The sequence below is a fragment of the Trematomus bernacchii genome, unplaced genomic scaffold (assembly GCF_902827165.1).
Source record: "Trematomus bernacchii unplaced genomic scaffold, fTreBer1.1, whole genome shotgun sequence".
Classification (NCBI taxonomy): Eukaryota; Metazoa; Chordata; class Actinopteri; order Perciformes; family Nototheniidae; genus Trematomus; species Trematomus bernacchii.
This window is the reverse complement of record NW_022987370.1, coordinates 810,812-838,799: the sequence shown is the minus strand read 5'-3', so window position 1 is coordinate 838,799 and position 27,988 is coordinate 810,812. Positions and strand designations below refer to the sequence as shown.

Here is a 27,988-nt window from a genome sequence, read left to right as displayed (position 1 = left end):
ATCCAATCTTTATATCCTGTGATTATATATACCTTATATATAAAATAGTCATTTATTAAGTAACTGAAAATGTAAAATAAATTGAGTCAAGGTAAATATTAGAGTATGAGTGCCATGAAAATAAGATACTAAAGTTAAGTAAAAAAGTACCTCATCCTTGTACTTATTAGTAGTATTTTGGTCTATTATAGTGTATTCTCACTTATAGTTAATATTCTAGATATTTTTTAAGCAACTTCCAGAACCAGGAAAAGCACTAAATAAATCAACATGTTGCTGTGACGAAGCCATTTCCATCTAAATCTATTTAACCTAATCTAATTTAATGAACAGATAGCATGAATTACCTGGAGAACTCCGCCATCTAGTGGCCACTTTGAGTAACTACAACTCTCACCAGAAAACCATCATTATTACAAGCTTGTATCCAGCTATCGTAATCTTTCACGACAACATGGTGATGTTAATGATGATAAGCGATCAAGGAACAAACATCTAAAACACATTTTCTTGTATTTTATTTTGTAACACATGTGATTTTATTGTTTTATATTAAATTTGTAGAGAGTAAAATGCTGGGTGACAAAAGCCCCATCCAAAAACACATGCAAAAACATAACAAATTAAACACAATTAATTGAAGCAGTTTCAAAGTTGCATGTCGGCAGTCAAAAGGCAGTAAATACAAACAGAAAATACTTCTCAGGATGTTTGATTGTATATATTATCAAGCTGTTCTTCATGAAATATTGCCATATGATCCAGTTTTGGTCCCTCTCACTGACTGTGACCTTTAACCTCCACCCTGAAGTCTCTGCTCTTGTTTCTGGGGGTCAGAAGTCATGTCCTCCTGCCAGGTGTCAGGGGTCATGTCCTCCTGCCAGGTGTGAGGTGAAGTCTCTGCTCTTGTTCCTGGAGGGGTCAGAGGTCATGTCCTGCTGCCAGGTTTTATGTGAGGGTGGGGCCAGCTCCTGGACTGGAAGTATCCCCGCAGCCCCTCCAGGTCCACGGCGGGGAAATAAGCTCCGATCCTTTTCCTCAGCCACCATTTCCCCTCGGCCGCGCTGCTGCTGCCCGGAGGAGTGAACCGGTACCTGAAGTGCTCGCCCCGAACCCACCTGAGAGGGGGGGGGGGGGGGGGGGGGGGGGGACGAGGAACGATGCTTTAAAAAGGTGTCCTGTTATGCAAAATGCACTTTTCGATGTCTTTTATACATAAATATTAGGGGTGGGAATCACCGATACGATACTATCGCGATACTTAAGCCACGATACGATGGTATTGCGATTCTACGATATGCTAAGTATTGCGATACGATTGAAACATTTCTGATATCTTTCTCTGCTTACTCCCATCGTTGTTTAACTTCCTGCTAATCCCACTGACTTTACCCATGGCCATGACTGCACAAGAAAAAGCTCAGCACCATATCGTGCATTGAAAAAGCAATTGTTAACAAAAACTTTCATTTGGATTTGCTATTAAGAATAGTTTATATAATAAAATATACAATATCGTCACTCAAAGTATCCCGATACTATGATGTATCAATTATTTCCCCCACCCCTACTAAATATGCGTCCCCGTTTTCCCATGAGAGACAGACAAATGTTTGTAATGTAAAATTGTTGTTGTGACTGTTTGTTTACCTGGGGGTTTCTCGGCCCTGGAAGGGGTTGTAGTCGATCAGAGAGAGAACCGAGCTGTCGTTGGAGAGCAGACGCCCGGCGATGTGGATCACCCACTCACTCTGCTCGTACGTCTGAGAGGAGACATGGAGACAGGGGGTTAGAAAGTGAGAAAATAATAATAGAGACTGACCAGAAGTATTTGACATGAAACTACTGCCCCCTAGTGGCTATACACAGTAACTGCAGAGACTCACAACTCGTTTTTGGCAAACAAACCCTAAAAATAATGTCGTTTCTGGTGATAAACCAATTAAACTGGGAAGAGGGAATTCATTAGCCATTTTTAATGTCTCTATTTGTTGCCTAGTATATTTCATATCATCAGAGAGGACAGGATGCTCTTGGAATGAAAACATTACATCTTAAATATATCGATTAACCCAAGTTGTTTTATAATATTGAAGTTACGCATGGGAAAAGTGTTATCAATTTATTTAAAATATGTTTTAGGAAAAAATGCTTTTGACTGACAATAAAAGGGTTGATTTTTTTTTTTAACTTTTTTTTACTGTTAGAAAAATAAATTATCCTTATCATACTAAATGTTATCTTTTGGCACGAATGACACAAAATGAGTGTTTACAGCAAAATCCCTTATCTATATAAATCAATATCACAAAATCCCCACATGCCTCAGGGGGCTTTAGTCTCTACAGATGAACAGAAATGACTCAAAGTGTAAAAAAACATGATAGAATTACAACATAGAACGTATACAAAAATGGAATAGAATTAACAAAAATAACTTTAACTATGTAGTAGGAGTTATAATGTCTCCATGTTGTGTTCAGTGTCTCACCTGGAAGGCAGCGAACCACATGAGCCAGTCCAGTCTGTAATGATACGGGGAGATGAAGCAGGGTCTCCTCTGAACGTCTCCAGGTTTACACAGGAACTGATACTCCTCCCACAGAGCCTCGGGGTCCTTAGGGTCCCCACTCAGAGTCCCCTGGAAGATCACCTCCGTACGCTCCTTAGTGATGCTGCACAGAGAGGGTGAGGAATTCATAATTATATATATATATATATATATATATATATATATATATATATATATATATATATATATATATATATATATATATATATATATATATATATATATATATATATATACATATACCGTATTGACCCGAATATAAGACGGAAACAAATCGGAAAAAGAGGGGTCGTCATATATTCGGGGTCTAGACTGTTTGATGTAATTACACAGTTGTCTTCCCGTTTCGCCCCTTCCCAATTCGGCCCTAAATTATTACCATTTCGCCCCTTCTCCATTTCGCCCCTTCCCAATTCGCCCCTTCCCAATTCGCCCCTTGCCACTTTCTCATTTCGCCCCTTTCCCATCTAGCCCCTTCTCCATTTCGCCCCTTCCCAATTCGCCCCTTTTTTACATTAGGTCACATAAGAAATGATACTTGTTTTGCTTGGTCGTGGATCCTAGGGTTAGGGTTAGAGTTTATAGATCTAATGATGCATCCCATGAAGCATTGCATGAAGTCTGTTGACGAATCAGAGGCTGTTGTTGGGGCTGCATGGGACAGGGGGCGAAATGGGAAAGGGGCGAAATGGGAATAAACCAATTACACAGTGACAACAGATCGCGCCAAACGAGTGTTTCCCCAAGCGAGACACCGTCTTAAAGTACGGAGATAGAGGTGGAGAGACACAGCGACCAACTCGAACAAAGTGGCTCAAAAGTAGGCAAGTTAATAAACAAGAGAGGCAAATCTACGATGCCAATTTGAAGATAATGGTGATCAACAAACGTGTTGTGGGAGGAGACGGGGGAAGCCCAGCGATGCAGAAGACGCAGCTGAATGAGAAGACGTCTGTGATGTGATGAATTTGAAGACTGTGGCTCAGTAGATAGTGTGCTGGACTTCAAATCAGGGGATAGCAAGTTCTAGTCCCACTGCAGTCAGCATGTCGTTGTGTCCCTGAGACACTTCACCCCAAATTGCTCCCGTGGGGATTGTCCACAGTACTGAATGTATGCAAGTCGCTTTGGATAAAAGCTCCAAAATCCAAAAATGAGTCTTGAAAAAGAGGGGTCGTCTTATAATCAGGGTCGTCTTATAATCAGGGTCAATAGGGTATATCTTAATAAGCTACAGGGTCGATGTATACAAATCCTGGATATGGTACAAGATTTGAGATTACAGACGCTTTTCGAGGCACATATGTTGAAAATGAACTGGGAATTTTTTTTGATTTTAAGACAAACAAAGGTAGCATCGAAGAGTCCCTTTCTGCTACACAGAAAACCCTCCAATATATCATCACGTTTTACAAAGAAAAAATATATATTTCACCTTTATTATGGAGGGGTTACAGTGGATTGATGAATAGCACAACAGGTAAGAGAACACATATGTATTGACGCTATTATGGGGTCCCTTTAAGCACTAGCACTAAAGCACTTTTCATTGAACTATTCATATCTCCCACTGCACTGTAACTTTTATTCAAGCATTTTTTTTACGTTAATGACTGTTTTTAAATGCCATTTTCTTAATGTCTTTGATTTTTGTAAAGCACTTTGAATTGCCTTGTGTTTAAAAGGTGTTCTATAAATAAACTTGCCTTTAAGAGCATTTTAAATTCATTTTAAAATGTAGACAGGTAGGTGTGATTCAAGCTGTTTTCAGATCAGTTGTGTCCCGTACCTGCCGAAGGCCCCGTAGGTGTTGACGATTCGCAGCGGGTCGAAGGAGGTGTTCATCACCTGCTTGGAACTGAACAGGTTCATCACCACGGGAACGCTCAGGTAGCCAATCAGAATGGCCAGAGAGACGTTCACCACGCGACGAATAAACATCCCTGTGAAACAATATCAGAGTCAGTGTTTTTTATCCTGGGGGAAATTGAGTTGCTCCATTGAGAATAAAATACATACTTATTATAAGTCAGAAGCAGCAATAAAGACATGAAATAAAATAAAATAAAGCTATTTGTATAAACATAAGAAGTTAAAGTATGAGTTTTCAATAAAAGATGAAATAAAATAATTATATATCTAGATAAAATGAAGAAACTAAGGTAGAAATGTAAAATAAAAGGTAAAATAAAAATATTAAATAAACACAAGACGTTGGTGTATTAGTACTAATAGGATATTGATGATGGTTTGCAGTTTAAAAGTTAATATGCAAACAAAGAGTGGAAAAGTCATTTAGACTACCTAGAAAAGGGCTATATATAAATTAAATGTATTATGATTATTATTAGCAGCACAGTTATGGAAACATGGACTTATTAAACGTCACCAACTCAACTAGACTCATTTTATAAAAGTTCATAAAGCAATGCATGTCAATTCTCCCTCAATGCTCCTACATGTGTATCATTTTGTTGACTTTTAGAGAAATATTGCATCTCACGTCTCCATTTATGGACTTCAAAATGAGACTAAGTGACCCGGTGGAAAACTGTCATTAAATAAAATATCAAGATGTATTTTTATTAGCTCCAGAGGGATTTAGCAGTCAGAAAAGACGACATTTCCTGGTACAGAATTAGTGCTATTAGCCGTGTGTGTGTGTGTGTGTGTGTGTGTGTGTGTGTGTGTGTCTGTGTATGTGTGTATGTATGTGTGTGTGTGAATGTGTGTATGTGCGTGTGTGTGTATGTCTGTGTATGTGTGTATGTATGTGTGTGTGTGAATGTGCGTATGTGTGCGTGTGTATCTGTGTGTGTGTGTATATTTGTGTGTGTGTGTGCGTGTGTGTGTGTGTGTATATTTGTGTGTGTGTGTGCGTGTGTGTGTGTGTATATTTGTGTGCGTGTGTGCGTGTGTGTGTGTGTGTGTGCGTGTGCGTATTTGTGTGTGTGTGTGTGTGTGCATCTGTGTATTGGTATATGTATGTGTGTGTGTGTGTGTATATTTGTGTGTGTGTGCGTGTGCGTGTGTGTCTGTATGTGTGTGTGCGTGTATTTGTGTGTATGTGTGCGTGTGTATCTGTGTATTTGTATGTGTGTGTGTGTGTGTGTGTGCGTGTGCGTGTGCGCATTTGTGTGTGCGTGTGCGTGTATTTGTGTGTGTGTGTGTGTGTGTGTGTATGTGTATGTGTGCGTGTGTATCTGTGTATTTGTATGTGTGTGTGTGCGTGTGTGTGTGTGTGTGTGCGTGTGTGCGCATTTGTGTGTGTGTGTGCGTGTATTTGTGTGTGTATGTGTATGTGTATGTGTATGTGTGTGTATGTGTATGTGTGTATGTGTATGTGTGTGCGTGTGTGTGTGTGTGATGACTTCAACACTTCCTCAGAGTTAGAGGTTTAACATGTTAGATCATTAGTTTCGACCTGCCTGTTAAACTCATCAACATAATCCAACACTAAGGGACTTTCTGGGTCTGTGGAAATGATTAAAAACACACGGCAGGTGGAAGTGTATTTTATATCCAACATCTTACGACAAAGCAAAGACACTAATGGGTCCAACGAGACCAATTAGAGGACCACTGTTGCTTTACCACTTTTTAAGCAGTGTGTAAAATATGTAACCCACATCACATTAAATTCCAATAAACCGTATGTCATAGTTTTCCCAGCCTCTCAGCTGTCTGAGCGCTAATCCCTCTATTTTCCCATAATTCCTTTCCTCTTGTAAGCGTCAACTGTTAGTCTACACAAGTGTCTGGACCCATTGAGGGTATTAAAGTTTAATTCTACAATGAAACACCAAGCTTTAGAGAGAAACCGTGTGAGAATATGTCTTATTTTGCCCCCATAGCATAGAGAGAATATATGGCCATGACTCATTGTGACTCATTTTTGGTGAATCTGGGGCCCTAGGAATAAAAAGGGTCTTGTCTTTACGTTCCTGAATGATGATAAAAGTTATTCGCTAAAGATTTCCTTTAAATGGGAGAAAGACCAAATGATGGTCTGTGTCAGTTAAGGCCCGGACACACCAAGTCGATTTTGGCCATCGGTGGGCGTCGACACGCCCTACTCAGATTGGTGTGTCCCGCACCGTCGTGTCTTTTCAGCCGTGCCGACACCTTTTCGGCCGAAAACCCACCGATGGGCAGTCGGCCAAAGGCTGTCGGCAAAAGAAATCACTCTGATTGGCTGTTCAGCTTAGCGAATCAGTGCATGAGAAGCGAAACGGAAGTGAGGGACCCAAACAAACTATTAAGACACAGGTTGGGGAAAGCCCCATGAGCTTCTCGCTGTCGAGTGAAAATGGAACGCACACGCTATTTGTTGTTTGTTTATATCACGCAGTCTGTTCTTCTTCTCTCGGTGTATTACGCAGTCTGTCTTCCGGTTGTTGCCTCTTTTGAATGACGAATACACACTACCGCCGCCTGCTGGTAAGGAGAGTTATTGCCACTCACGCATGTGCAGTGCGTACGTGCTACTTGGCCGTCGGCTGAAGTCTTTGCGGTGTGTTCCAGTGCGACACATGGCCAAGACGCAGGAGACGTGAGGCGACACAACAGTCGGGGGTCCGTCTGTGTGAGTTATTTGGTGTCAGTTTGGTGTGTCCGGGCCTTTAGAGATTGTTACTGAAAGTTGATGTGAAGAATCATCAGCGTGTGAAGTGCAGTAGCCTTGGTTTTCAGATACAAACTAGCCTTAAAAAGTAGCAAGATGTAGGATTTGGGTCCCTGCAAGATTATATTTTGTGCAGAAAACAATACAAAGAACAATGGCCTTCATGTTACGTCTTTCCCTGGTAATAAAGTGCCCCAATCTCCTTCACTTGTCTACCAATAAATACCCGAAATGCCTAAGGGCTGCGTTTAAAATAAAAGCATAAACATCTAGGAAAAAGTTAGAGAATTCAATTTATTTCTCATTGTGACGTTTTTCTCAGAATTTTGATTTTCTTTCAACTGAATTTTGATTTTTTTTCTTATCATTTTTTATTGTTTTCAGAATTTGACTTTTATCTCAGAATTTGACTGATAAAGTTAGGACTTACATGCCGTTTATAAGGAGTTGTTTCTGTACTTTAAGGCTTTGTTTGTGTTTTGTGAGTACCTTTGCTGGGTTTAGGTGTTCTTCCAGCTGCTTCCTCCTTCTGAATCTCCAGCACCGCCTTCTTGGCTCCAGATTTAGAGCTAAACAGGAAACCCAGCGCTGCGTCATCGAAACAGGCCAAACTGGGAACAATGGTGAGCCAGTTCAGGAAGCTGAGGTTCCCGCTGGTGATCAGTACCGCCTCATAGGAGACAGGATAACAAAGGATTAGAGTAAACACTGGTGGATGCATTATATTACTTTATTACATGGTTTAGTTGAATACTCGATTCTGATTGGTCAATTCAGAACACGTGACACATTGTTAATCCAGAACAGACAGACCGCTGTCAAGGATGTATTGACCGTTGTTAAGGACGCTCACATCTACACAAAGAAGTTCGGTCGATTTAATTGTATACAGTTTGATTTTCAAACTGGGACAAGAAAAACAGCGGAGAAGTAACGGGGCAGAAACCCTCCTTTGTACGCAACGGTCCAGACATCAAACGGCAAAACATATTCAGTGTGCAGTTACTTTGGCATTAGGGCAGGGATATCTAGATACTTTCCAAGGTTTGACATAATGAATTGTGCTACTTTTAAAGCAAGCAACGATGTTTTCAAATCAGTAATCAAAAAGCTCCTCAAAAACGCTATCGAAGCAGTTCCTGCCGTTGCTACGTTAGTTCAAACGGTAACAACGGACTATTTTTCTTAGCGGATGCATGTCATTTTAAATAAATAATAGCGTACTATTTTTAAATCAATAAAAACGTTTTCTAAATCTATAAAAGCATTTCAATTAATATTGGGAGTCATATCGTTACTTTGTTGAGAATGTGGCCGTGTAATAAGCGGGATAATGTGCAGCGAAGCGGTCATTGTGAAGAACACCCTTCATGCAGATCTAGATCCCTCCGCTTCTCGTCAGCCTGTCGGTGTTCTTTTCCTCATAATGACCGCGTCGCTGCACATTATCCCTTACTTAGTTCCCGCTGGTGATCAGTACCGCCTCATAGGAGACAGGATAACAAAGGATTAGAGTAAACACTGGTGGATGCATTATATTACTTTAGTTCCCGCTGGTGATCAGAACTACAGCACAGGAGACAGGATAACAAAAGGTAGAATTTAAATAAAACAACTGGTGGATGCATTATATTGCTTTAGTGTAATGAGGTATTTTAAAGAGGTTAACCAACATGTTTAATCTCAGAAGTTTGACATTTTTCTCCGAATTTCACTTTTTGCCATTTTTCCCAAAATGTGTCTCAGAATTGTTCATTTTTTCAATTCTTCTTTTTTTTCAGAATTTGACTTTTTCTTAAAGGGGACCTATCATGCAAAATGCATTTTTGTACGTCTTTTATACATGAATATGTGTCCACGGTGTTCCAGGGAACTCACCAAGTGTCAGAAAACACAACCCTCTCTATTTTCCTCCATACCCAAATCTCTAAAAAAGGGGCTGCAACGGATCTGATCAAAACTGATCCAGATTTGAACACTGTCCTGACGTCAGGACGGTGGCGCTACGGCTATTGGGCCAACTCCACCAATCAGGAGGAGACAGCCACGGCCATTGCCGTTCGAAAGCGCTGGAGACGCTGTAGTACATATGCCAGGCCTGTAGATGGTGCTGTTCTCACTGAATCAGCCCTTGCAAAAACAGAGCAACATTTTTTCAAATTGAGCAAAATGAGGCATGGCTAAAATGCATGATCTGTTTGGTATTTTGAAAAAAAAAAAGTATAAATATGCCTTATATAGGTATGGTCCTACACTATATTATTCAAATATAGCATGATAGGTCCACTTTAAGATTTAACTTTTTACTGAATTTTGCAATTTGACTTTTTTTCTCAACTCATTTTTTTTCTTAGAATTTTGACTTTTTCCTTTGAATTGTACCTTTATCTCGATTCAACTATTTTTTCAGAATTTTTATTTGTTTCCCTCAAGATTTGAGTTTTTTTGCCATTTTCTCAGAATTTGCAATTTTTCTCAGAATGTTGACTATTTTCTCAGAATTAAAACATTTTCACAGAATTTTCCCATTCTTTCAATATTTTGACTTTTATCTCGAAATAGAATTTTCTTCTGAATTTGCAATTTTTGAATTTCACTCTTTTCTCAAGATTAGATTTATTTTCTCAGAATTGTGACTTTTTCTCTGATTTTTTTCAAAATGTGATTTTTTTTTTCTCAGAACTCAGAGTTTTTCCTCAAGTATCCAAGTTATTTCTTTCTTGTTCATCTCAAACCGTTTGCCTCAGTTAATATAGTCTCTCTCCTGTATATGTTTAGTTACCTGGAACAGGACCTGGACGGCTCCGTTGACGGCGCACATCCTCCGGCCGAGGAAGGTGAAGAACGGGAACACGAGCTCCACGAGATGGTTGGAAATCGTCTCGAAGCGATGAAACCACCACGGAGAAAAGTGCATGTAGTAAGACATGGGATTAGGGACCGGCTGGGTCTGAAGGGGAAGACAAAGGATATTAAGTTATTATCCCCCTTAATATCATTATTATTTACATACATTTTACTTTATTAAAAATTGTATTTAAATTAATTAATTATTTTCTGAAATTAAATTAGGGGCGTTTTTTTTTTTTTTTTTTTAAAGTAATTTCAGATGGGTTTTTAGTTTTATTATTAAACGTATAGAAAACTGCTTTCGGATTTAGGGCATACGATGAAGCATGTTTTTCTTGTTTTATTTATACCATATCTAAAAATATTAGCTTGCATTTTAAAAGGGTCCAAGTATAGAAGTTAATTAATAAAACAATATTACCAAAATAGACGTCTTCTAGTGTTTAAAATGCATGTTTTCAATGCTTCCCCCTGTTCAAAATGTTTGTCTGAGCCTGAGATGGAGACGAAATGATGCCGTTACACATCAGGGGAAAGATTTCCATGTCTAAATAAGAGTGGAACTTTATTTAAATGAAGGCAACCCCACCTACACACAGACAGAGCTGAGCAGTGTGTGTATAATTGAGTGTGTGTGAGAGGTGGTTGCATGCGAACCGTGTAGAAAACTAAACATGCAAATAGGCGAGGTGGTGAAAAATAAATACGGTACAGAAATAGGTGGAAGGGAAAAGAAAACAAGACACGGACACACCAGTCTGTGCTCTTATTGTTTTTGTGGAACAAATTGTGGGATATTTTACCTGCAGCTTACCAAAAACACCACTGGAAATGTAAAGGCAACGAGCCTGCGACCTCAGACAACCACACACACACACACACACACACACACACACACGCACGCAAAACCCAAATATGCCGAAACACACCTACGTTTCTCTGCAGCTTGAAAGAGAGCAGTGTGTCAGAGAAGGTTAATAAATATATATATTTATATTCAGGGGTCAACGCTCGGGTTTATCTGGATCTTATCTCGTTATAGAAAACAGGACTTTGGGTTTTTAGAAAATGTAACAATGGCTACAAGGACATTTCCCAATAAGACGGCAATGCAACTAGTGCAATCTTAACTCGTAGTTTGATAGTTTGGTTGGGGCTCCTTGCTTTGTGGTGTTTACTAATTCTTCTTCTCAGATATATAAGGATTTCTGATTCCCCCTGATGCATTTCATCACACATTGAATATCTCTTTGGTTCTGGACAGTTAGTCAGACTTAACAGAGGCCTTGTTTTGAAGAAAAATGTGATGATTACGCAATCAAAAAGAGTCTGCAACCCTCATGTGTCGTAACGCTTCTCATAGGAAAGCCTGAATTTTAAAATCATTGGTAGGAAAACTGAAAAAATGTGTCTCAACAAAGACAGAAAATAGAGCAAAGATTATCATCGGTCAGTGAAATCAAATTAGTTTCGGAGCAAGGGGTCTGCTGCATGTACGTTGTCAGGGGTAACACACTAGCATGTACCGCCCACCCACGAGCCACACACACACACACACACACACACACACACACACACACACACACACACACACACACACACACACACACACACACACACACACACACACACACACACACACACCACACACACACACACACACACACACACACACACACACACACACACACACACACACACACACACACACACACACACACACACACACACACACACACACACACACACACACACACACACACACACACACACACACACACACACACACACACACACACACACACACACACACACACACACACACACACACACACACACACACACACACACACACACACACACACACACACACACACACACACACACACACACACACACACACACACACACACACACACACACACACACACACACACACACACACACACACACACACACACACACACACACACACACACACACACACACACACACACCTCGTAGTGGTAGTCCATGCAGGTGAGGTCTCTCCAGCATTTGTCGCCTCTGATCTTAATGAGACCCTGAAAAAGACAGAGAACATACACATATGTTAAAGCTTCATGATGCATGAGATGCTTTTGGCTAATCGGGTCAAATAAGCAACCATCAACAGTCCATTAGATAATCAGATTAGCAAAAGACATAATTTAAATCCCATATTTAGCAGGAGAGACCCAAAGGGAATACATGTGATAAGGATGTACCCTTCTCCAGGTGCAAACATTATTGCACATACAGTATTATGGCAAAAGCACTTTTGAGTGAAAGGAAAAGTGAACACACATCTGGCAGCTAAATGTCAATGTAATGGCTTTAAAGAGTCATTTCCCGCTTGAAGCAGTAAAAATGTGCACATTTGTAGAATATTAAACAATAAATATGTAAAAATTGGTATATTAGAACTAATTCAGTGGTGCATTTGAATTGTTAAGGATATTATTGCTAAATTGCACAGATAAGAGGCTAATGAGGGCAGATGACGCAGGTAAAAAACCCTTGATATACTAACACTTCGTTGGGAGACACTGAGAGAAATGTCTCCTCCACTCCAAGGCTGTTTTACACCAAATTAGAGTAAATACGTCTCTCTCTCTCCAGGACACGAGACGGTCAATATTGACACATCAGCCCGACACAGGAATGCAGAATAAATTCTCCGCTAACGTCTCTAAACCAGATTTAGAAAAACCAGGACATTTCGCTCTGATTGGATGCTGGTTAATGTGCTGATAATCCAATTTAGTCATGAGATCCTAAATGTCAGCAATTACTGGCTGATGTACACACACTTTGGGCAGAATGTAAATACATAGATTTGTCTTCCATGTAAATAAAGACAAGTTATCTTGATTCTGAACAGTTCTCAGAAACGTAAAGAGACAGAATTAACGACCGACAGAACTACCTGCAGGAGACAAGATAACACAGGTAGGATTAGAGTGAACAGAATTTTTATTTCATTCTCAGAATTTGATATTTTTCTCTCAAGATTTGACTTTTTCAGATTTTTCTTATAATTTTCCTTTTTTCTCATAATTTGGTCTTTTTCTCAATTCAACATTTTTTCAGAATTTCCACTTTTTTTCCTCAAGACTTTACTTTTTACTGAATTTTCTCAGAAATAGACATTTTTCAACAAAAAAAATTGAATTTTCTCGAAATATTGACTTTTTCTCTGAATTTTGAATTTTTCTCAGAATTAGAATTTTTTCTCGATTCATATTTTTTCAGAACTTTTACTTTTTTCTCATTTGGTATTTTTTTCTCAAGATTTGACTTTTTTAGATTTTTTTCTTATAATTCGACTTTTTTCTCATAATTTGGCCTTTTTCTCAATTCAACTTTTCTTTCAGAATTTCTTAGAATCGTTATTTTTTTCCTCAAGACTTGACTTTCTACTGAATTTTTCATATTTTTTTCAGAATTTAGATTTATTTTCCAGAATGTGTACATCAACCAGTAATTGTGAGCAATTACTGGTTGATGTACACACCTCTGACATAAACACACACATCGTGCAGAATGTAAATACATATATTTTTCTTCCATGTAAATAAAGACAAGTTATCTTGATTCTGATTCTGAACAGTTCTCAGAAACGTAGAGAGACAAAATGAACGCCCGACTCCAATGCGTTTTAGTGTTTTTTTAGAAACATAGCTGGTCTCTAGTCTATGGGAAATTGTGATGGTCACTTACACAACTCCCTCCTCCTAAAGAAAACAACCTCTTAGGATATACAGTATATTCTAACTTATGCAGGCAGGATTCAAAGATAATTCATAGCAGCACAAACTGAGAAACCCACAGCGATTTAACGCCCGACTCCAAAGCGTTTTATCGGTTTTTTTGGGCTCACTGTTTTGGTTTTGTAACTTGCAGCACTTATCTGTATTTTAAGACGAATTAGAAAGACGTTTATCAGCAAGAAGAAGTGCCAGTCTGATGGGCGTAGTGACGCATTTAGCCGTTAGGAAGTCAGATATTTAGCCCAGGATTGGATTTTCAAATGTTTGCAGATATTTATGTTTATTCATGTTACTTTAAGTAGCTGAATTACTCTGGTTTAATTCAGTGGTATCAATGAACCCAATATTACAGATTTTGCAGGGATTTAATTGCAATACATGGATACAAAATAAGTATCAAACACATAAGACATTTGACCAAATTAGATCCCAAAATAAAGACAGTTCATTTGAGGTTGAAGAGAGGAACATTTTATTTTTCTAGAAGACCACACCTCAGACTAGACTAGAAAGTGACCTCAGATTTCTGCACTTTCTTCCAGTTGAACATCCTGCACCAGTCAGCATGCCAGCAACACTTTATCCCACAATCCTTAGCAACAGGTAAACCAATCTGATCTCACAAAAACACATTCTCACACTCACAGTAATCCCAGTTAACGCCCAATGCTCCACACCTAGCATAGCATTTCCAAATTAAGGACGTTTTTACTACTTTGTACCTGCCAGCAGAGAACTGTGTAATCCAATACACACATCTGCATGCCAGCCCTTCAAATACGTAGCTTGTAAACTTAAGCAGTACACCGAAGAAATTAAGAGTTTCTTCACAATAAAAGCAACTCATTGTTTAACAAATGGTTCACGCAGAACTACACCTACACACACTAGTCTGTGTTGGATATGACGTGTGTTACATGTTGGGATCATGGACGTTTCCCCTTGTTTCTGTTATGTGATTGTGACGTGTTATATGTGACATGTATGTAGTAACGCGTGTTGTTTATCGTTCTCATTTATCCTTTCACCTCTATCTACTTGTCTTTCATCCTTTCTTTATAACTAATGCTGTCTGGCCGGGGACAACAGCTGGAAATGAGCAATGTTGGCTAAAGCTGCCCCATTTACTGTTCTGTGTGACAGTTGATCAATGGGGACTGTCCACGATACTGTAAACAAATACAATGTTAAGAGTGGCTTATTAACTGGATTCAACATTTCTTTACTTGAGTTTTTTGGGACGAAAATATGTATTGTCATTTGGTTTTTCCAGCACAATACATATACAAAAGCCTACAATGGTGCTGTTGTGAATTTAGTGTTAAATCTCCTGTTTCTTTAGTTGGATATGCAGCTAACCCTGATATGTATTATCTGTAACGTAACGTCCACACGGCAGCGTCGCGTTGAAGCTTGCCGGTGGGCGTGTCTGGCGTGGACCAACAACCAATCACATTAACCTCCCGCCCCGGACACACAAGCACACGGTTTGATTGGCTAGAGCTTGTACTGGCATATGATTTGATTGGCTGGCGCTTTCGTCGACGCTTGAAAAGTTGCTCAACTTTCGAAGCGAGCGACGGAGGCAAAGCGACGCGACGGAACATCAATGCAGTTCAGCAAAGCGTGACCATTCAAAGTGAATGGGAAGCGTCTCCGTTGAAGCACGCGACGCTGCCGTGTGGACGTACCGTAAAGTGACTGCCAGCCCTTCAAATACGAAGCTTTTAATTTAAGCAGAAAACCAAAGAAATTAAGGTTTTTTTTCACAATAAAAGGCAACTAATTGTGTAAGAAATAACATTTTGAAAGTGGCTTATCAACGGGATTTTGTTACTTAAAGGTAAAGTGATTCCACTATGTTTTAGTTCCATTTAAAGAGTTTTTTGGGACACATATTTACTGGCATTTGGGTTTTCCAGAAAAATACATATACAAATGCCCGCCCACCTACCCACCTACCTACCTACCTACCTACCCACCCACCTACCCACCTACCCACCTACTTACCCACCCACCCACCTACCTACTTACCCACCCACCTACCTACCTACCCACCCACCTACCTACCCACCCACCTACCTACCTACCTACCCACCTACCCACCTACCTACCTACATGCCTGTGGACAAACATTAGAAGCACTTTCTGTATAGTGTAAGCTGATATTTCTGCATTCATGGTGCAATGTATATATGCAGTGGTGATTTTAGTGATAAATCTCCCGTTGCTGTGGTTGGAGATGCAGCTAACCCTGATATGTATTATATGTAAATTGTTCGACTCACAGCTCCCAGCATGATGCGGACGATGAGCCACCTGAAGGTCCAGATGCTGATGAGGGAGGGGGGGCAGCGGGGGGGGAACCTGGGAAAGCGTCCACAGCGGACACAAGAAGATCGACAGGAAGCCCGTCTCCAACAGCTGACTCTCCCACCCTGAAACCATCAGAGGGACTTGGTAAAGATGCTTCAACAGACACTCAAAACATATATATATTTAAGCAATAGCTCACGACAGGCCGTGGTATATGGCCATTATATCACAGTTAAGGGGCGTGGTTCGGCCCGACGCGAAGCTTTTCAGCCCAACTATATACTGTTTTTCTCAGACGCGGAGGGATACTGACTTGTTGTGAAAAGTAACTTACAATTTTACCCGTGGTATACGCTCAGTATATCACGGCTAAGAACCAATCAGATTGCTTGATTTGACTTGTCCGTTTTATAAATATATAATCACCCTAGAATATAATTAAGAAATGCAAATTAAACAGGATATTTCTATGATACTGCTCACTGCAGATAATTATGTTTTGATTATTTAAAGGTGGGGTAGGTACTTTTGGAGAAACCGGCTCGAGATCGCTAGAATTTGAAAATACACAGCCGGAGAAAATCTGCCACTTCCTCACAGAGCCCCTCCTCCAACACACACGAACGCGCACATGACCAATGAGGGCACGAGATAAGTTTGTGCACAGATGGAAGGCTGACAGGCAGGTAGGCCATCCAGTTATTTTAGCCGGGCCGGCTCAGATGATTGGTCGTGCTTTTTACAGTACTACAGCTTCCACAGATGATATTTTTTTTATGGATTTTTTGTCAAAGCCCTTCAGATATTCATTGCTATCGGGATGTTAAGAGCATTCCATGGAATATAACAAAAAGTGTATCTCGAGCCGGTTTCTCAAACTTACCTACCCCACCTTTAAAGCCTACTTACTCAGATCTTAATGCTTATGTCAGTATAAAAACAGAGATGGTGTTTACTTACCAAAAGAGTACCTTGAAAGAGAGAGGAGAAAACAAAAAGGAAACCTCAGTATAAGACATTGATGCAGAAATAAGACTAAAGGATTTAAAATAAATAGATGGAATATGCCACCTTTTATATTATATTTTTGATGCTAGGCAGTTAGCGTGTTAGCTAGTTAGTTGGAAACAATGTTAAAGAGAGCAGAATTACGGTCAATAAAACCAAAATAATTATGCAAAATAGACTAAAATGCTTAAAAGAGCGGAAAGAAACTGCCACGTTGGGTGAAATTGTTCTGTATTAGTGCAGTTTTAGAAAAAAATATATAAAATAAGGGAATAAAAGCACACAGTTTAAGCATAGTAAGGAGTTAAAAAAATATGAATCAGTCCATTTTAATTTAAAATATTATGATAATTCAGATAATCATTACTTGATCATCACTACTGTGTGTACTAAAGCTGCAAAATGAATTTAAATTGTATTAAAAACGAGTATTGTAGAGCTGCATTAAGTCCAGGCGTACAAACGCTATTCTACAGACTAAATCAAATATCCTTTCCTTGGTACAGATCCAAAAAAAATGAATGTTTTGAAATCATAAATCCCTATAACATCTCAAATCCTACATATCACACTTGCAAAACCAGTCAAAATAATCAAAATTAGTTTTTTTCTAAACCATGCAGCCCTAACATGTACATGATGTATATATACATGTATGTGTGTATATCTCACACTCACCACAGCTGTCCCACGCTGACCAGAGAGTGGTACAGCACCCACAGGGAGGCCATGATCACCATGTTGGCCGTCCCGGTAACCAGGACGACGGCAGACAGAGCCATCCCCGCCACAGCGAGGGCGTCCAGGTTGGCGTCCATCTCGCTCCAGTCCAGCAGCCAGAGGAGGGAGGGGGTGTAGGCGAAGGCGGCCATTCCTATCTTCCCCCCCACGTACCTCTTCACGCTGCTCAGGTAGCTCCTGCAAGGCATCAGGCCGCGCTCTCCAATCAGCTGCTTGTTCTGGTTGAAAGCAACGCTGAACGCCACCACTGCAGAAAAGAGGCGAGATAAAAAGGCACAATCATGGCACAAGATTCAAGGCTATTATTGTCATTACTTACTAATTACTTTTATTGATATTGAAGTGAAGTGACTGTTATTTTGTATATATTGATTGTTGTGCTGATGTCTTTATGTGTGCATATGTATAAATGTGTCTGTTGATTGTGTATATATAGGATATACCACTGAATAAGGTGTAATATCCCCATTTTTACATATGTATTGTAGGCAGTGAGACTGTTAAACAATTGAACTGCTGAAACAACTTCAAAAACATTCATCTGCTACTCAGTAATATGTATCTAATATCTAATATATATCATTCCAATAACTTGTATATAGACTCGTACCGCACTATTCCACATGCTCACTTTATTTTATAACTATTTTTCTTTTTGTATTGCTCTTGCTATCTGTATTGTTATTATGTTGCATTGTTGGAGAAGCCTGTGACATAAGATTTTCAACAACATAATTACTCTGTAGCTATGTCAGATTGACAATAAAGAACCTTGAACCTATTGTTGTTTTATATTCTACAATTTGCACATTTGTACTGCTTCAAGTGGGAAATGACTCTTTAAAGTCATTACATTCACATTTAGCTGCCAGATATTGGATATAAACTCCACTTAGGGAAGATAGCTTTTAGGTGCGCAGCTCCTCTAACTTGGAACAGTCTGCAAAAAGAATGGAAACTGAGAAATGTGGTTCCACTAAATGTTTTTAAAGCTCGGATAGATGCTATGCAATCGGATACTGTTGGTACCTGTACATGTCGATAGGTATGTCAATTGTAATCCCTGTATCTATGCTGTATGATGTCCTTTAAGTTTTTCTGTTTCATGTGGAACCTACTTGCAGCAGGTCTCCCTTGAAAAAGAGATTGATGATCTCAATGGGATTCACCTGGTTGAATAAAGGTTTGAAATTAAATGAAATAAACCCATAAAAACAAGTGTTCACTTAATTTTACTCAAAACTAGTGAAATGTGTCTATCATTCAAGTGCTTTTGCCATATGTGTCCAATTGTATTTTTGTAAGTTGACTTTGACTTTGTACATTAGCTACTGTGTAGATCTGACAATGAAGAACTGAGGTCACAGGCTCCTCCAACAGTGCAACATATATATATATATATAGGACATAAACAGATAACACAGTTAAAAAGGGGTTAACTGCATTCAAGTAGAATTTAAATATGATATATTAAATCCAAATCCAGAGGCTGGAATACACAAACTTCCAAATGTTAGTTCATAACTCAAAAAGCTTTTGGAATAGAGCTGCAGGATCTTCGTAGGTCTCGTGAATGTATTGCAAGTTTTCAGGTGTTACTTTTTATTCCATGATATAAATTAGGAGGTGTTGTTGGTTTGGAGTAAACCAATGTTTAGTTTCCAACAGTTCTGGACGTCTTTCTTGTTAGATAAAAATGTAATGCAGGACTTTCACATGGAGGTATCACTACTGTAGCTTGATATCACAATCTCAAAATAAATGGCAAAAGCTAATGATTAGCATCACTGGTGGTAACCCTTAATAACTGCTGGCAATACTGATGCTAGACAGAAGTATTTCTCAGCACAAGTGTCACTAAGTTATTTAAAGTTTAAGACCAAAATAAGATATGTTTTAAGGATAATAATGGTGCACCGTTATTGCAGAACATGGGCATAGGAACATATTCCATTAGACCAACAAAAATAAGCCATTAAAAATACATATAGATTTTAAACATAATCAAATGTATGCCTGGATGTGAATATGAATGTCGACTATGCTATATATACACACACAGGGGGTAAAATAAATAGTACTTGTGCCAGACAGACAACAGCCACTACATTATTAAAACATTTAAACCAAATTAGGAGATATTTAACACAAATTAAATGGTGGACAGTTATTGGAGAGCATGGGCAAAGGCAGTGACAGCTACACCAACTCAAAGAGCTAATAAATGAACTCACTTAATAGGTTTTATCCTATGTTTTTGTAGCTTAAACCGACAGCAAGTCACAATTTCAGCACTAAAACACTAAAAAGACAAAGTAAACAAGAGAGCTATCATGTCAAACGTGGACTTGCAAGCTAACTTGAGTCATTACTGTTATTTAAAGCTAATTATCTGCCTTTAAAGTAAACAATGACAGGTTTTAGTGGAGTAAATGTCAATGTGCTTACAGTAAATACAGGCGAGAGAGCGCAGCAGCACAACACGTGTGAGCCAGAAAGTCCCCGGATGTAGGCTCTGCGGTCTCCGGTCTTTCTCCGGTTCTTCTCCCGGTTCTTCTCCATGTTTCTCCCCGCTTTCCTCCCTCTCAGGCTCCGGGTTTCTGCCCTCAATATGTCGCTTCCTCACAGAACTACCAGAACTGTCACCGGTGGCCGCCATGTTGAGGGGCTCTACGATCACGTGATATAACAAACGCGGAAGTGCATAAACAGGATTTTTTTTTATTATTATTTTTTGTTTATATTATTTGTGGTATTAAAATAATAATAAATCAATTTAAAAAATAATAATAATAGGATAAAATAAAGTAGAAAATAATGAAAAAGATATCACAATTTTAATAACAATAGAATACAATAAAATATAGAATAAATAGAAAACAATAATAATATTCGTTTTTATTTTAGGAGGAAATTATAATTATGTTACATGTTATAATAATTACAAGTAAATTATATAAAACATACAGTGTATATTTGTTTGTTTTAATAATATTGTTAAAGCACTTTCCTCACTATCCTTCTTTTTCATGCGTTTTGAATAAAATGTCCTTCAAATAAACTCATTACTGTTGTTGTTTTTTAGATTAGATAAATGAATTTAGGGAGGCGTGTGGCGCAGTGGCCTAGTGCGTTGGTCTTCGGATCAGGGGAGCACAGGTTCAAACCCCACTGCAGTCAGCATGTCGTTGTGTCCCTGAGACACTTCACCCCAAATTGCTTCTGTGGGGATTGTCCACAGTATTGAGTATGTAAGTCACTTTGGATAAAAGCGTCTAACAAGTAACGTGTCATGTAATGTAAAAATGTAATTTACAATATCAAGAACATTCATTAGTGAATGACCCTTTGTTAGTTTAATATTATAGTATTGGAATAGTATTACTGTATTAACGAGTAAGCTAAGTAGAATATGAATGTTATAAGATCGAGGGAATTGACATAAATAAAAGTAGGATATCCTTTCCTAAAATACAAAGGAATAGAAAAACCCAATATAATATTGACTTTAAAATAATATTTAACTCATCTGACGTAGGCTACTATCTGAATCTTCATAACATTTGGTTTTGAATTTGAATGTTCTATCGTCTGTCAACATTAACTGCCTCCGGCTGCTTCGTGCCAAACTGGGAGGAACTGATCCTGTAAAACTTTCCCAAAGCCAATAGGACACGAGGGGGCGGAGAGAAACGAGTACGAAGAGCTAAAGTGCTAAAAGGAAACTCATTAAACTTTGCCTAGCTCTGTCAGAGGACGCAGAAAGAAATCATTCAAGACAAGAACATTGGAATTGTACCTGATTTCGGGGTGAAACAGTCTTCCGACTAAGCCGTGCGCATTTACGCACTTGGAGAGTTGGAATTGGACAATTTGGCAACTTTTTACCCGCCAATATGACAAAAGAGAAGTCATTGACAGATATTCCTCGCAGTCCAGCAGGCAGCGACAGCCCTTTATCCAAGCATGGATCAGATTCAGAGTCTCCAACCTCTCCAGCTGGGTCAGAGGCACCAGAGCCAGCGCGCAAAATTACGCACGAACCGGAGAGCAGCGTGAAGGCTGATCGCTTCCCCGCGTGCATCCGTGACGCGGTGTCGCAGGTGCTGAAGGGGTACGACTGGTCTCTGCTGCCCGTACCGCCTATGGGGGAGCGCGCGCTGAAGAGCCAGCCTCACGTGAAGCGGCCGATGAACGCCTTCATGGTTTGGGCTCAGGCCGCGAGGAGGAAGCTGGCGGATCAATATCCTCACCTGCACAACGCGGAGCTCAGCAAGACGCTGGGCAAATTGTGGAGGTGAGTAGAAACATTATTCTCAAGTTGGACAAATGAGAAGTCAGTATTGAATGCAAAGTCGGAAGAACAACACAGTTAGTGTTGCCATGACATAACCATGGTTTCTCCTCAGGGAATTTCATTCCAATTGACGACTTTAAAACCAACAGTACATTCACGTGATTAAGCATTATAATCTCTATTAATGTGTTGACATTTTGAATAAATACAAAAAAGATTGAAGAGAAAGTATACTTGCAAAAGAGAGTATAGGGAGAGGGTGTGTTGGTTTTGTTCTTTCCTGCATGTGGAAGAAAACATAGTTTGCACTTATAATACATCGTTAAATTAGGACTGATGTTTATTACAGATATATAATGCCAGACTGGCTGTCTGGTACAATAGAACCTTTGTTTTACAAAAGTGAGTACTAGACATGTGGAGGTGGGTAGTAAAGATTCAATAGAGGGTCTCAACTTTAACTAATGACAAGTTAACAAGCTATGCAACTATGACTGTAGACCACCACAGTTCTCTCCTCAGTGGATCTGATCCAAAATAAGAATTGTACCTTTTTTGAAAAAGTGACAACTCTTCTGATTGGTGGGAAAGTAACCTACTAGCAAAAAGTGATGCATTAAAAAAAAAGGTAATAGTCAGATAGTGTGTGTTTTGTCCTGCATCATGTCCAGTGCAAAAACATGGTTTGCACTGAAAAACTATAACATGTAACAGTATCCTTCTTTTAATGAGCCTGTGTGTTTTAGTTATATATTTCAAGAAGCATTTTCTCGTGAAAGTGGGACTCATTCTCTACCTTATATGCTGTTGGATAGTTTAATATATAACTGCATCATACTAGCTCATTATGTATCTAGCTCTCAGATAGGGAATACAAATACAAATATTGTTGAATTATAGAGCAGTAAATAGTGCACAATGTGAATAAGCAGTCCTTCTCATTTCTCATTTCCTGGCTCTCTGGTATTCTAGAGAATGCTTAAACCTTTTTACAACAGTGAGAGTACAGAAGAAAACTCAAAATGTGTGTATTTTGGAAATTAGACAACCATTGTAGACCTTTTGTGCTTACATGAATGTAAAGGCCCTTGAATAACCCAACCTCTTCCTCCTCTCTTCCTCAGACTCCTCTCTGAAACAGAGAAGCGTCCCTTCGTTCAAGAGGCTGAGAGGCTGAGGATGCAACACAAGAAAGATTATCCGGACTACAAGTACCAGCCTCGGAGACGCAAGAGCACCAAACCGGGTCAGGGGGACGGTAGACCTGGACTGGTCCTGCAGAATCAGCAGCAGGGCCCGTATAAGACAGAACCAGGAGACGAGTACCATCAATACCATACTGACAAAACAGGTGAGATACCATCTTTACATCTGTTAGGGCTGCTTGGCAGGTCGCAATTACATTTCTGTTTCTTAAAATGTCTATAAAATGTCAGAAAGCAGTGAAAAATGTCCATTCCAGTTTCTCAAAGTCAAAGCTGATGTCTTTTAAAGTCTTTTTTTTGCAGTCCAAAACCCAAAGGCATTCACTTTGATTTGATATAATAATACAAATCTGCATCTTCTCTCATTTTTGCACAAAAAAATACTCTATTATCAAATTAGGTGCATATTAATTTGTGTCAATTGACTAATCAAAAACAGATGATAAACATTTTGAGATAAGTAGCTAAACTTATAGCTTCTTCTAAAACAAACACACTTTAAACCTGCCTACAATTAATGTATGTTCTCTGTTTTCCTTGCAAGTGTTTGTATTTATTGCTTTGATGGTTGATAGTGTTTTTTTGACTTCCTTCGATGAATTTATCAAAAACTATTGGTGCTCAATTTAGAGACACTTCAATAACATCCACATGTCAATGGGATCAATTTGAGGTACAGTATCTTGCCCTAGGACATTTTAACATGTGGAATTCTCTGATTGGTAGAAGCTTCTTTACCGCTTACGCCACAGTTGCCTTTATTGCTTGAGCATGTAAATTGATCGGTGAATCCTTTGTCTTTCCAGGTCAGTCTCACGGACCTCCAACACCTCCAACTACTCCAAAAACTGACCTCCACATGGGGAACAAACACGAGGGTCAGCGTCCTGTTGACACCTCTACCTCCACCACAGGGGGCCGTCAGAACATCGACTTCAGTATCGTGGACATCTCCGAGCTCAGCCCCGACGTCATCAGCACCATCGAGGCCTTCGACGTCAACGAGTTCGACCAGTACCTCCCTCCCAACGGCTCCACTCTCCTCACCCCGACAGATAGCACCACCCACGGACACAACACCTTCCTCCTGCCCAGCCTCCACCCTCACATCCTTGCCAGGACGCCAAAAAGTGGGACTGCATCCGCTTTACTATGTCGTGAAAACCCCAGGCTCCACGAGGACACAAAACCTCAGATAAAAACTGAGCAGATGAGTCCAGATCACTACAGCTGTTCCTCCACTCCTCCACAATCTGATTACACCTCCTTTAGTTCAGGCTCATCCTCCAACACCCACCAATCTGACTACAGTGACCTCCAGGGCTCCGGTTTCTACAGCAGTGCTTTCTCCGGATACCCCGCAGCCGGTCTGTATCAGTACCCGTACTTCCACTCCTCCCGCAGGCCTTATGTTTCACCTCTTATCAACAGCTTGGCCTTGGCACCACCTCCACACAGTCCTCCTCCATCAGTCTGGGAGCAGCCGGTGTACACAACACTCAGCAGGCCTTGAAGACGAGGAAACTCCCTGCAGAAAACTTTAGATATGGACAAAAACGTCACAGGACAGAACAGTAGCTGCTTTGTTGACCGGTTTTATAATTTAATTCTGAAGGGAATCGCCGATAACAGTAACTGTTGTATTGTGCATTAATATACATAGTTACATTTGTTTCTTTTCAAGGATTTCTTTTATATGATCGACAAAGATTCAGTGTTTTGAGTCTTTTCTGTTTGAGGCATGACATTTGAAACCTCCAATAAAAAGTCACACTAATGACATTTCAGTATGTGATTCGCAACAATTTGAGCTCCTCATTAGATATCGTGTCTGTTTTTAATTAATATAGGCTCCACATTAATAACAGAACATATTAAAGGTAGCTGGCTCTGCTGTCAATCACCCCAGATGGGACTCGAACCCACAATCCCTGGCTTAGGAGGCCAGTGCCTTATCCATTAGGCCACTGGGGCTCAAAATCCTGCATCATCACCAGTTCTGTAAACAAACAATGCCCAAAATGTGTGTTTTAAATGAGAAAACAATGGCATCTCTTATCTTTCAACCTGTTGTGTCACTTCTGCTTCCTACAAAACACACACCAAAATGCCAAACTCAAGGCTTTTGAGCTGTAAGTGGCAGAAAAAGAGATAAGAGGAGGGGGAACCTTTTCACATGTGGTTCTCTCTCAATCAATTTAGCACCAAACTGAGTTCTGTTCCAGTACAGTGCTGGTGTGAGTATGATTTCAACTAACTGAGAACCTGTTAACTTTTCCACCGACATGACGTCCTCATTTACAACTCCTCCCTATTCTCTAATATGAACACAACAACCTCTTGGTAATGTGCTCAGTTGTCAATCACCCCAGATGGGACTCGAACCCACAATCCCTGGCTTAGGAGGCCAGTGCCTTATCCATTAGGCCACTGGGGCTTTAAAATCCACATTGTTAAACATAAGAAAGACAAAATGTGTTTTTAAATGAGATACTGTAACAATGGCCTATGTTATCTTCTGACCTCTTGTCTCAGTTCTGCCTCCTACACAACCACAGCCAAAATGCCAAACTCAATGCTTTTGAACTGTACTGCAAGTGGCAGAACAAGAGATGAGGTGAGGGGACACCTTTTCACATTTGGTTCTCTCTCAATAGAGTTTGCACTGAATTGAGTTATGTTCTAGTGCTAGTTTGACTCAAACCGGTCATTTACATAGTTTACACTAACCTCTTACTCTTCTCAAACACTAATATGAAGCCAACAACCCCTTGGTTACAGCCCCAGCTGTCAATCACCCCAGATGGGACTCGAACCCACAATCCCTGGCTTAGGAGGCCAGTGCCTTATCCATTAGGCCACTGGGGCTGGGTCTTTTTACCGGTTCTGTAGAGATTCAGCACCAACGTAAAGCGATATAAAGTCAAGTCTATGCTGTTGGTCAGTCTATGAGAAAAATACCCTACTTCCAAACTCCTGTTACTTCTGGATCCAACAAAACAGCAGTCAAACTCAAGGCTTCAAATCAACCCAAATGATGAAACCAATGGATGACTACCTCCACTTGTTATTTCCCAATTTTTACATTCAAATGTGTAATCATGACCCAACGGCAAACTGTCTTTTGTACCAACCAGATGCCATCATTTATGTGGCAGCTCATGATTTAACCATTATATGGCCAACCCTAACCCTAGTGCTTGGTTAGGTAGTGGCCATATGTGCACGAGTGACAATATATGCAGTATTCTGCTGTCAATCACCCCAGATGGGACTTGAACCCACAATCCCTGGCTTAGGAGGCCAGTGCCTTATCCATTAGGCCACTGGGGCTTTATATCCTGCTTTTTGTGGGTCCAATAACATAGAAATCTATGAGAGAAATTACCCTACTCCCAAGTGTGACACTTGTACCCAAAGCAACTCACAACGAGTGCATTCAACCATGAAGATATACACTCTAAATAGAGGGATTCCTGCAAGTACAAGGTATATATACATTCCTGTTTGTCACGCAATTCGGTCTGATGGTGCAGCTGTATCACAACATTAAAAGAGGCTAAAAGAAAGAGCTGTAGGGGTCAGAGTCACATCCCTTAGCTGACAACATGTATTCCTGCTCTTACGGCTGTCACTGTCCCTCTTCTGCTGCGTCTCCAGTTGTTTCCAGTCCAGCAGCTGCTCCTGCTGGTTTCCTGTCAGGAGATTATCTGATTTCACAGTCCAGGAGCTGATGGACAGCACAGCTGGATTGGGCTTTCCAAACACTGAGCAGTAAGAGAAATGCTACTTTGATTCATGACACGGAAAAAGGCTTTGACTTGTCGACATGACCACTAGTTAGATTTAAAGGGGAGACTCTATAAATGTTAAGGGCATTTTTTTTAAACGTAAAGATATCACCATGAAACTTCCCCTATTGATAACTTATATTAAGACAATACTTTTTTGTATTACAAGTTTTCTGAAGTGAAATGTTTAAATATGCATATGAGTGGATTTGTTGGCAAATAAGAGTCAAAGATTTGTACAGAGGGAATTTCAGAATGTTATCACTCCATAAATCAGAAAATGCTATTCGCTGTCTTAAAATAAGGCCCTTTTTCACGTGTTTTTGTGATAAAACGCCATATAAATCAGGCTCTAAATGACATTTCAATGAACCCCTTTGTTAAAAAGCTTCAGAATATAGATAGGAGAAATGTTTGGTGGGTATAAGTGCTTCTGAATTAGAGATGAATGGTAAGAGAGTATAAAAGCCACTACAGACAGATGAATAAAATAATAAACTCAAAGATAATATAATGACACTTCCCCAGTTGATTACTTAAGGCAATTATGTTCTTATAATTAGGCTACAAGTTTAACATGTGTGTTTAAATATGCAAATGAGGCATTATTTTATGCTAACTTTTGATGAATTTTGGATAATTCTACACACAATAATAGACTAAATAGTTTAAAATATATTTTAATGTGTATTTTTTGGTTTTCTTTCCACTAGTCTGCAATATTGCATGTTATGTTAGCAACATATAACTTGAAAATGGACCATTGCATGAAGTGTGTCGCCATATTAAGCAA

At 39.6% G+C, this 27,988-nt stretch overlaps 2 protein-coding genes and 4 non-coding genes across 6 annotated transcripts; 1 reads left to right on the top strand and 5 right to left on the bottom strand.

Annotated features, from left to right (window-relative positions):
• Positions 1 to 498: 498 nt before the first annotated feature.
• Positions 499 to 20,572, bottom strand: lmf1 (lipase maturation factor 1). The gene is given in 12 exon segments (XM_034132882.1): positions 499 to 1,118; positions 1,651 to 1,763; positions 2,492 to 2,675; positions 4,362 to 4,515; positions 7,686 to 7,866; positions 9,979 to 10,146; positions 12,044 to 12,109; positions 16,126 to 16,200; positions 16,202 to 16,275; positions 17,114 to 17,124; positions 17,840 to 18,149; positions 20,351 to 20,572. Coding segments are annotated over 12 exon segments (1,737 nt in total). The 5' UTR covers positions 20,562 to 20,572; the 3' UTR covers positions 499 to 928.
• Positions 20,573 to 21,590: 1,018 nt separating this feature from the next.
• On the top strand, positions 21,591 to 25,169 carry LOC117484426 (transcription factor Sox-8-like). Its single transcript, XM_034132892.1, has 3 exons — positions 21,591 to 22,199; positions 23,324 to 23,550; positions 24,211 to 25,169. The coding sequence occupies exons 1-3, from the start codon at positions 21,799 to 21,801 to the stop codon at positions 24,915 to 24,917; spliced, it is 1,335 nt and encodes a 444-aa protein (XP_033988783.1). The 5' UTR covers positions 21,591 to 21,798; the 3' UTR covers positions 24,918 to 25,169.
• A 136-nt stretch (positions 25,170 to 25,305) lies between these two features.
• On the bottom strand, positions 25,306 to 25,378 carry trnar-ccu. The gene has a single exon. It is a non-coding gene; the product is annotated as a tRNA-Arg (tRNA).
• Positions 25,379 to 25,768: 390 nt separating this feature from the next.
• On the bottom strand, positions 25,769 to 25,841 carry trnar-ccu. The gene has a single exon. It is a non-coding gene; the product is annotated as a tRNA-Arg (tRNA).
• Positions 25,842 to 26,199: 358 nt separating this feature from the next.
• Positions 26,200 to 26,272, bottom strand: trnar-ccu. Its single transcript has one exon. It is a non-coding gene; the product is annotated as a tRNA-Arg (tRNA).
• A 392-nt stretch (positions 26,273 to 26,664) lies between these two features.
• trnar-ccu lies at positions 26,665 to 26,737 on the bottom strand. The gene has a single exon. It is a non-coding gene; the product is annotated as a tRNA-Arg (tRNA).
• Between the last annotated feature and the right edge of the window lie 1,251 nt (positions 26,738 to 27,988).

Coding starts and splice junctions, on each gene's coding strand:
- LOC117484426 (XM_034132892.1), top strand. CDS start 21,799: ATGACAAAAGAGAAGTCATTGACAGATATTCCTCGCAGTCCAGCAGGC. Junction 22,200..23,323: donor ACGCTGGGCAAATTGTGGAG/GTGAGTAGAAAC, acceptor TCTCTTCCTCAG/ACTCCTCTCTGAAACAGAGA. Junction 23,551..24,210: donor ATACCATACTGACAAAACAG/GTGAGATACCAT, acceptor TTGTCTTTCCAG/GTCAGTCTCACGGACCTCCA.